This window comes from Tupaia chinensis, unplaced genomic scaffold (assembly GCF_000334495.1).
Source record: "Tupaia chinensis unplaced genomic scaffold, TupChi_1.0 Scaffold000704_1, whole genome shotgun sequence".
NCBI classification, from domain to species: Eukaryota; Metazoa; Chordata; class Mammalia; order Scandentia; family Tupaiidae; genus Tupaia; species Tupaia belangeri.
Window position 1 is genome coordinate 979,683 of NW_006160227.1, and position 10,432 is coordinate 990,114.

The 10,432-nt window shown below is 50.8% G+C and overlaps 1 protein-coding gene across 1 annotated transcript in view; it reads left to right on the forward strand.

Moving 5' to 3' along the window:
• The first annotated feature begins 4,050 nt into the window (after positions 1-4,050).
• Positions 4,051-10,432, forward strand: part of SYN2 (synapsin II) — a 74,683-nt gene continuing 68,301 nt past the window's right edge. The window contains exon 1 of the mRNA XM_027776668.1: positions 4,051-4,182. Coding sequence (XP_027632469.1) covers positions 4,051-4,182 — 132 coding nt within the window. The remainder of the gene's footprint in view (positions 4,183-10,432) is intronic.

A 10,432-nucleotide genomic window follows, 5' to 3' on the forward strand; every position in this document is an offset into this window, starting at 1 on the left:
GGGTAGGATGTGACCAGCAGCTAGTTCCAAAGTCCAAAAGAGACTGGTAAGCTTGCCATGTTTGAGGACTATTCTAAAGGCAGAGTCACGTAATCCTAACCCACTTTAGAAGCAGGTATTATCAGGACCAGCAGATAGTGTAATGGACACATCACTGGACTCCCACGTAGGTGACCGTGGTTCAAGTCCCGTACCCAGCAGCTGAAACTCATGTCGGATGTGCGTGCGTACATACCCAAGATCCCGAGAGGAGATGGAGGAGAAGGGATTGCAGCATGGCCATCCTCCCTGGGGGGTGATGTCTCACTTTCTGTTTCTCTCTGTCTATGTCTCCGGGAAACACACGCGCCCTATAGCAAAAATCTCTCTTAAAAAAAAAAAAAAGGAAAAGAAATAGGTGTTATCTTTATCTGGCAGATGAACATACAAGGAGTAAAGAGCCCACCCTCGGATAGTAAGCAGAGGATCTGAGAGCTACGCCCAGGTTAGTCTGTTTAAGCCAGTCTATGGTATTTTGTTACAGTAGCCTGAGTGTGTCCGTGTGCAAACACTCACACACAAACACACACACATCACAAGTCAGAGAAGACTAGCGTCCCAACTTAGTCAGGCAGAGAGAGCGGTATCTCCCTTACTCCGTGTTTTTGTTATTCAGGCCTTGAAAGGATTAGATGAGGCCCAGCCTCTGGTGCTGCTGGTAGTGTACTGGACTGTGGAGCTGGAAGCCACATGCCACCCATGGTTCAAGTCCCAGCCGCAGTCAGCCTGAAAGCATACCAGGTGCGTACCTGTGTGCCCAGGATCCCAGCGGGCTGGAGGACTGGAGGAAGGGGTTACGAGCCCAGTATAGGGTATTCTCTCCGTCTGTCTCTCTGTATCTTGTGCATACACATATTATTCTGAATTCTTTTTAAAGAAGGATCTGATGGGGACCAGCAGTTGACATAATGGCTATGTCGCTGGACCCATGTAGTTGACCGTGGTTCGAGTCCCAGACCCGGTGGCTTAAACTCACGCCGGTCGCATGTGCGTGCGTGCCCAAGATCCCAAGAGGAGAATGGAGGAGAAGGGATTGTGGTGTGGCCATCCCCCTTGGGGGGTGATTTGCTTTCTGTCTCTGTCTCTGTTTTTCTAGCAAGCGCACGTGCCCTATAGCAAAAACCTCTCCAAAAAAAAAAAAAAGGAATTTGATGATGTCCAATCACGTTGGGAAGGGCCATCTGCTTTGCTTTTTACTATTTTTTTTTTTGAGAGGTTTTTACTATAGGGCGCGTGCATGCGCCAGACAGACAGAGAGAGAGACATAGAGACATAGAGACTGCGAACCGCAGTCAACTACGTGGGAGTCCAGCGACATAGCCATTACGCCAACTGCTGGTTCCCTGCTTTTTACTATTAATAATTCAAACATTAGGGTTATGAGAAACAGCTACGGAGACCACCCACAATTCATGTCTAGCCAAATATCTGGGAACCTCCTGGCCCAGTCACATTAACACGTGAAGTGGATACCACAGGTGTGCAGCAAACAAGCTGTGTGAGGCTGGGTTCCTGGGGAGCAGGAAGGAAGCATCAGACACGGGGGCCCCCTCAGGGGTGTCTGACACAGAAAGGAGTGGGAGACACACGTTCGTGGAAAGGTGCTCACGGTACGAGGCTGCGTCTGTTTGCTGTGACAGGTCCACCCGTTTCAGTCTGGGCTTTCAGCCGGAGAAACAACGACCGCCGGCAGGAAAGATTTCAACGCGGAGGCAGAGCAGGGCGGGTGATTTCACAGTGGGTTGAACCACTGTCCATGCTCTGCGGCGGGAGCTGATAGACGAGTGTATGCAGATGCAGGGAACATGGCATGGTGAAGGATACTGGAGACAGTGTGGGAAGAGGCCGGGGGAGGGGGAGAGTGAGAGGAAGGGAATCAAGGAGAAAAAGAGAGGGGCCAGACATTCGTGGGACGCAGAAATGGAGGCTGAGCTGTTGGCCATAACGCGGATGGTCTCTTGAGCGGGCCTAGCGCGAAGCGTCTTCGTGTTGGGTAACCTCACTTTCCAAGTGGTAGTGATGTGTAGACCGAATGTATAAAAGAAATGGAAAGGAAAATTAAACGAGGGGAGCTGGGACCCAGCGCTGCACGGGGGCTGGAAGAGGGTGTTCACTGCACGAGGACCTCCGGCCCAGGGGACAGCAGGACTGGAATGTAGCCCACATTCTGCTCGCCAGGCAAGGGCCTGTGCAGAAGCCCGTCCAGTGCAGGGACCTAAAAAGGGGAGCCCTTTTTCTTACTTATTTTTGGAGAGGTTTTTGCTATAGCACACATAGGGTGCGTGCGCTCTCCAGACAGAGAGAGGCAGAGAGACAGAAAGCGAGAAATCACCCCCCAGGGGGGATGGCCACCGCAACCCCTTCTCCTCCATTCTCCTCTCGGGATCTTGGACACGCACGCACATGTGCCCAGCATGAGTTTAAGCCACCGGGTCCAGGACTCGAACCACAATCGACTACATGGGAGTCCAGCGACATAGCCATTATGCCATCTGCCGATCCCAGGGAGCCCTTTTTCTAATTGACATGGAAACTCTGCAGAAGACTTGCAGAAAGGAAATGGGGGGGAGTTTGAATAGAAGGGTGCGGCCAGAACATGAAGGATGTTTCCTCCCATCGAGACACCTGCAAAGGACCGGCCCGTGGGCAGTAGTGACGTTCGTGGGCGTGATCTGTGACCCTGCACCAGAGAGAAACCCGGCGCCGTGTCCTTGCTAGGAGCCCTGCTCACCCGGCATAGAATAATTCCCATCTTTTGGAAATGTTATTTTCTCCAACGCAAACTTTATAACTGACCCACTTTGCTCCAATATCAAATCAGCTTTTGATTTAATTTCGTAAGTCAGTCATGGAAAGAGAATCTGTCCCCTGACTCCAGAGCCTTCTGTTCCGCAGCTCCCCTATAATTACAGACAAGTGCATCCAATTTCCATCACGTGTTCTCCTGAGCCACGGGATTCTTTCTTTTTTTTTTCTTTCTGTATTTGATAATCTTGTTATCTTGTGATACTGCATCATTTAATTATTCCCCAAAATAGAGATCTTCAGAAAATCTGCTCCGAAAAAGTGATTTGCTGTTCCCAACTGAAGTCACAGCTGGGGTGATTACTCAGAAATTAGTTATTTTCAGAGCTTGGGAATTACTGTTTTTTCTTTTTTAAGAGAAATTTTTGTGATAGTGTGGGTATGCTTGCTGGAGAGATAGAGAGAGGCAGAGAGACAGAAAGCAAGAAATCACCCCCTAGGGAGGATGGCTGTGCTGCAATCCCTTCTCCTCCATTCTCCTATTGGGATCTTGGACATGCACGCACATGCACTTGGCATGAGTTTTAAGCTGCGGGTCGGGGACTTGAACTGCGGTCTACTATGTGGGAGTCCATCAATGTAACCATTATTCCATCTGGGTTCCATCAATTTAACCATTATTCCATCTTCTGGGCCTTTTTTTTTTTTTTTTTTTTTCCCCCTTAAGGGATCTCCTTTGCCTCCTTTGGCCACTGAAGCTCTCTCACAGATCCCCTAAGGGGACTTCACAGGCTCTGGGGAGGGACTAAATGGGTATCCTCAGAGGTCTTCAAGCCAGGACTCTCCAATCTCTAGCTGTTTTCAATTCCATAACAATATAACCATTTCCTGAGACCAGCAATTAGCATAACGGCTATGTTGCTGAACTCCCATGTAGTCGACTGCAGTTCGAGTCCCGGACCTGGTGGCTTAAACTCACGCCAGGCGCGTGTGCATGTGTGCCCAAGATCCCGAGAGGAGAATAGAGAAAAAGGGATTGCGGTGTGGCCATCCCCCCTGGGGGGTGATTTCTCGCTTTCTGTCTCTCTCTGTGTCTCTGTTGAGCGCTTGGGCCCTATAGCAAAAACCTCTCCAAAAAAGTAACCAATATAACCATTTCCTGAGCGTCAACTAATGTCAAACAATAGAACCAGTATTTGGAACACAGTAAGTAGAACACAGTCCCTATTTAAAGAAGTTTAAAATGTCTAAACTTGGTCATCAGGAATGCTGGGTTACCTCTCCGCCATCGTTAACTGCCACCGTAACCAGGCGGTGCAGTCCGAGCCTCCCGTGAGCCCGTACGAGGCAGGAACTGTTGTGAGGATGATCGGGTTGTCCGAGATGGGAGGCGCTGGAGTAAGTCAGTGTTCTCACTCTCCCTCCACACCGGGCGTTGCTTTTGGAATTCTCCCTTCACATCGTTTCAGCCTTCCTAAAATCCGAGCCTCTGCCTCGTTCCGGGCCATGTCTGCATACACAGCATCCTCTGCGCTTAGAGGGGTGAGCCAACCGTAGATGCTGTATCACACTTAGGGAAGTACTACTCTTACAAAGGGGACATCAGGGCCAGCAGGTGGCACGGGGGTTAGAGCGTTGGATTCCACATGGCTGATTCCATGGTTCAAGTCCTGGACCTGCTGGCTTGAAAACGCTGGATGCAAATTCTCCAAAATCCTGAGAGAATGGAGGAGAAGGGATTGTGGCATGGTCATCCCTCCTGGGTGGTGATTTTTTATTCCCTCAATCTCTCTCTGTCTCTATCCGGTGAGCGCGTGTGACCTATAGCAAAGTAAAGGAGGAGGAGGAGGAGGAGATCAGAGCGTAATGGGCTTGGTGGCTCACGAGGCTGACTCCCAGATGACTGACTGCTTCGGTTTGAGTCCCAGACCCGGTGGCTTGAAAATCATGCCAGTATGTGTACGTGTGTGCCCTAAATCCCTAGAGGAGACTGGAAGAGAAGGGATCATGGTGCGGCCATCCACACCCCCAGGGCGACTTCACACTTTCTCTTTCTCTCCAGCAAGTGCATGCACTCTATGGCAAAAACTTTAAAAAAAAAAAAAAAGAGAAAGAGTCGGTCAGAGAGTGAATTTCTTTATGTTGAGTTTCTGATGACAACGCTTTTCCACCTTTCCCTCTCTCAATCCTTATATTTCTTGCCCGCGACAGCTCACAGGACTGTCTTAAGGAAACAATGTTCTGTCATTCCAGGTTCCTTTATGGGTTTGTCAGTAAGCATGCCAGCTCTTCATACTCTGATAAGATTATTTCCCCTGAACGTGTTTTCTTACACTTAGTCACATTAAAACTCCTCTGCCACTTTTCTGCCCACGTCCACATCGTCTTTGAGTTTATCCCTGATCGGCTTGGCATTTTAATCCCTGGAAGCGCTGGAAGCCATCTGCAAGCTTGGCAATGTCCCCATGCACTCTCTTCCAGATCGCGGGTGCGACGCTGCACAGCTTGCCCTCTGTCTAAGCAGGGCCTCCATCAGAGAGCACTGGATTCAAGACCTTAATCGCCGAATTAATAACATCGAGGGCTAGCCACTGTGCATTGCCTTTATCCAGAAAAGTGTTCACGTCTTCCTGTCCCTGTTTCTCATTCCGACACACCTACCTTCTCCCGCACGGCCATGTCTTCGTGTATCGAAAGGAATGCGCTAACCAGCCCAGCTTCGAGGTCCAAGCTCTGTCCTGGCGTGAGGCTGTACCCGAGGGCACTAGGCTTCATTTATGCCTCTGATCGAGAATGTCTACCTAGGAATCCAATCCATGTCCCTTCATTCTGTCCTATTTTTAACGTCACTGGCATTTCCCAGCCTCCTAAGTTCCCGAGACTAATCCATCAAGTGATCGACTTGGGAATGCTACTAGCTTGCCAAAGACCAGTGAAGTCTCCAGTGCTGCAGATGGCATAGTGGTTATGTCACTGAGCTCCCACATGACCGACCACTGTTCAAGTCCCGGACTCGGTGGCTAGAAAATCACTCCAGATGCCTGTGTGTGCGTGCCCAAGATTTCAGGAGGAGAAGGGATTGTGGCATGGCTACCCCCCTTGAGAGATGATTTCTTACTTTCCTTCTCACTGTCTCTCTCTCTCTCTCTCTCTCCGGTGAGCTCGCATGGCCTATGATGAAAACCTCTTTAAAACAACAGTGCTGAATTCTGATCACTGCACGGGCTTCCCGAATGATCCCGAGGCCGGCTTCATGCCCGCCCGCCTCCTCCCTGTTCCAGACCAAGTAGAACCTCTCGGATCTCAGACACATCTGAGATCCACCTTTCTGCTTAGAAATCTCTGAGTATATGTTTATATGACTGGGGACGTTGGGAAAACGTGAATGCTTGCTCAGTAAAGATAAATAAAGATCATCGTGGTCCTAGCTGTGGGGACAGTGCAGCCCTGCGTGCTGGAGGCCACAGGGCTCTGATTTTGTGTCCCAAATCTGCCTGGGCGCTGGGCGTGCCCCTGAGCACACCAGTGGTCCTGACTGGCTGCAGGGCTGGGCTGGGGTCACAGCATGACGAACCTGCCAAGGGAGCCCCTTTCTCTCCCCTGAAAAAGAAATAAACTTGTAAACAATTGTTCATTTGGTTTGGTGAAACAATGGCCTGGTGCTTATTAAAGTCGTCACCCTAGAACAAGCGAAGGCATCAAGACAGAGGTTCCCCGAGACTGTGGGGAGTGGGGTGGGGGGGGCGCGTGAGTGCCTCATGGCTCCGAGTCTCTGTGGGGATGACGAACACGTTTGGACAATAGATAGTGATGACAGTTGCACAGCTCCAGGAATGTCCTTAATGTGCACTCGAAAATGGTTAAAACAGCAAATTTTGTTATGTGTATTTTGCCACAATAAAAAGTACAAATAATAGGACCAGCAGTTGGCATAGCAGTAATGGCTACATCACTGGACTCCCGTGTAGCCGACTGTGTTTCGTGTCCCGGACCTGGTGGCTTAAAATTCACGCCGGGTGCGTGTGCGTGCGTGCCCAAGATCCCAAGAGGAGAATGGAGGAGAAGGGATTGCAGTGTGGCCATCCCCCCCGGGGGTGATTTCTCGCTTTCTGTCTCTCTGTCTCTCTCTTTCTGGCGAGCACATGCACCCTATAGCAAAAACCTCTCCAAAAAAAAAAAAAGTACAAATAAGCCATTTAATTGTAAGTTAGAGATGATACTTCAGCATTTACCAGGAGGGCTGGTTCTGCGGTCTAGGGGTTAAGGAAGCGGGCTCACATATGGCCACCCGTGGTTGGAATCTGGACCCTACGGCTTGAGAAACACACTGAGCACACGTGTGTCCACGCCCCACCTCCCGACAGGATGGAGAAATGGAGGAAAAGGGATGGCGCTGTGACCACGTGCCACGGGAAGGCACTCTCTCCCTCTTCCTCTCTCTGTCTCTCTCTGGTGAGCGCACACATGCCCTCTGACAGTTAAGGAAAAAAAAATAAAGAAAATTTACATGAGAAATGACTTGATGTTTGGGATTTATTTGAAAAATACTCAAACCAGCACCAGCAGATGACATAATGGTTATATCGGTGGACTCCCACGCAGTTGACCACAGTTCAAGTCCCAGACCTGGCAACTTAAAATTCACACTGGATGTGTGTGCGTGTGTGCCCGAAATCCCGAGAGGAGAATGGAGGAGGAAGGATTGCAGCATGGCCATCTCCCCGGGTGTGTGTGTGTGTGTGTGTGTGAGATTTCTTGCTTTCTGTCTCTGTTTCTCTTGCGAGTGCATGCACACTATATCAAAAATATCTCAAAAAAAATTCACACTGAGTGTGTGTACATGTGTGCCCCAAATCCCAAGAGAATGGAGGGGAAGGGACTCCAGCCTGGCCATCCCCCCCTGGGATGATTTCTCTGGTGAGTGTACATGCTCTATAGCAAAAATCACTCTTAAAAAACAAAACGAACACTCAAACCATAGTGCCAACAGCAAAGTCGGTGATGATACATGACAAACGGACGGGCAAAATGCCGACGGTTATGGAGGATACAATTTAATTTTTTTTTTTTTTAATTTTTGCCATAGGGCATGTGCTCACTAGAGAGAGACAGAGAGAGCGTGAGGGAAAGTGAGAAAACCCCCTCCAGGGAAAATGGCCATGCTGCAGTCCCTTCTCTTCTGCTCTCCTGGGATTTGGGGCATGAATGCACAAAAGACCGGAATGATTTTCAAGCTCCAGGTCTGGGACTCAAACCATGGTCAGCCATGTGGGAGTCCAGCGCTATAACCACCACACTGCCTGCTGCCCTCCAGATTTTAACGTTTTAAAACGTCTTTGGAGGCTAGTCATTAAGTCCCAGCTACGAGGCCTGACAGTCGAAGCCCTGTGCGATGTGCCTTTTCCCTACCTTAAGAGCCTCAGCTGTCACTGCTCGGCCAACAGTGAGCCGCACCCCTGTGTGCCCCTAAATGCTTGCTCAAACCTCTGGGCCTCTGCCCTCCCCTTTCAATTGTGCTCTCCCCCTCTCCAGCGTGCACTCACTGGAGAAACAGAGGTAGGGAGAGGAAGTTAGAAAGCCCTCTTCAGGAGGGATGGCCACGCTGCAGTCCTTTGTCCTCCATTCCTCTTGGGATTCTGGGTGCTCACGCACATGTCCCTGGCGTGTTTTTCAAGCCGCCAAGTCTGGGACTTGAACTGTGCAGTTGGTCCTGTTGGATCCAGCCGCCTTGACCACCAGGCCACTGGCTGGCCCGGTCAGCTTCCTCCTGAGGTGGCAAACCCCTATTTGTTCTTTGTAAGACTAGCTCAGCCTCCGCGGAGGCGTCTGGACTTCCCAGGCAGGCAGAACTGCCCCCTCCTCCTATGCATAGGAGTCCCCTTTTCTAGATGTGTTTTCTCTCCTTGATGTTGACAATGTGTTTTTGTATTTCCAGAACCTTCCACTGGGTGCACAGTCTGTTTTTGTCAAATTCACTGACCAACTGGTGCTTTGTCAGGTTGCAAAAAGCCAGCTGTCCAGCTTGGGGTGTGCGTGGCTGCGTGGGTCTGGAAGAGACCCTTCTTCTTTGGGCATGTTTTTCAGAAGCGCAGAGAAGGACCCAGAGCGACATCTGGGGCCAGCGGTGTCCACAGCTACCCCACAGGTTCCGCTGGAGCCTGAGCTGGGACTCCCGTTCCCTGCAGTACACGTCTGGCCAGTGGGTGGCAGCAAACTCTCGCCAACCAAGCCCGGCAGACTGACTTTTACTCTGCCCCTGTTCCATGGGAAACAGGAATCCCCAATATTTCTGATTTATTTTCCAACTTCTCGAAGCCTCGAGACCCTCGGCGGAAAGGACGAGGTTTGAGTTAGTCAGTGAGGGCCGGAAAACAAGCACCTTCGTAGAGGTCAGTGTCTAGACACCGTGCCAGGATTTGATTTACTGGATGTTGGACTGTTTTCTAGGCTCTAAGAACGTCTCCCCTTCCTAACCGCCTCCTGCAGGCTGCAGGTGCGTCGTCAGCGCTGTCGCCTGCTAGCCTGAGGTTTGATCTCCGTGTAGATTTCAGTGGCCCAGGGGTGTTCACATGGGAGGCAGTTTCCAGGTCCTTGAGCTCTCGTGGGGGGGGGCTGTGTCCGGGGCCTTTGCGCGTGGGGGGGGGGGGGGGGTCGAGACCAGGTGTTTGTATGAGGACAAGTCAGGAGGAAAGAGCTCGACATCCCAAGACTTGCACATGTGGGAAGAGATGACCAGGCCTGCGGAAGCGGGCCCCGCCCACCCTGTCCTGGGGGCTCCTCCTGTGTTGGCCACTGCGTTGGTCCAGCCTGCACTACCACTCCTCACTTGCCAGTCTGTGAGCAAGTCCTGATGGTGTACCTGCCAAGGACACAGCTCTGGGGAGGATTTGGAAATGGGTAGATACCATGATTGTCTTTGTACGGGTCAACGTTCAGAGCAGATAATCAAACAGCAGGACATGATCAATACTTAAAATCTGTAATGTTGTAGGAAACCCAGGACTCACACGTGGCATGGTCCTTACTCGAAAGCGCTACTGCATACTCCAGTGGTCTGAGGGTGGAGGTGGGGAAGAGAGTCGAGTTGTTAGACAACCAGCTTTGCAAAGTGGTATCAGATGGTCGGACCAGCCGTTGGCGTAATGGCTATGTCCCTGGACTCCCACGTAGTCGACCGCGGTTCGCGTCCCGGACCCAGTGGCTTAAAACTCACGCCGGGCACGTGTGCGTGCATGCCCAAGATCCTGAGAGGAGAACAGAGGAGAAGGGATTGCGGCGTGGCCATCCCCCCTGGGGGGTGATTTCTCGCTTTCTGTCTCTCTGTCTCTCTCTGTCTTCCTGGCAAGCGCATGCTCCCTATAGCAAAAACCTCTCAAAAATAATAAATAAATAAAAGATAAAAATACATAAATAAATATAAAGTGGTATCAGATGGTGAGCTCTGAACCAATCTGAGCAGACAGTAAATGTGATCAAAATTCAGGAGCGGAACAGCCGTGTTGCCTGTAGCAATAGTAAAACAGAATAACCGTTGGGACCAGCAGTTAGCGTAATGGCTATGTCGACTCCCACGTAGTCGACCGCGGTTCGCGTCCCGGACCTGGTGGCTTAAAACTCACGCCGGGCACGTGTGCGTGTATGCCCAAGA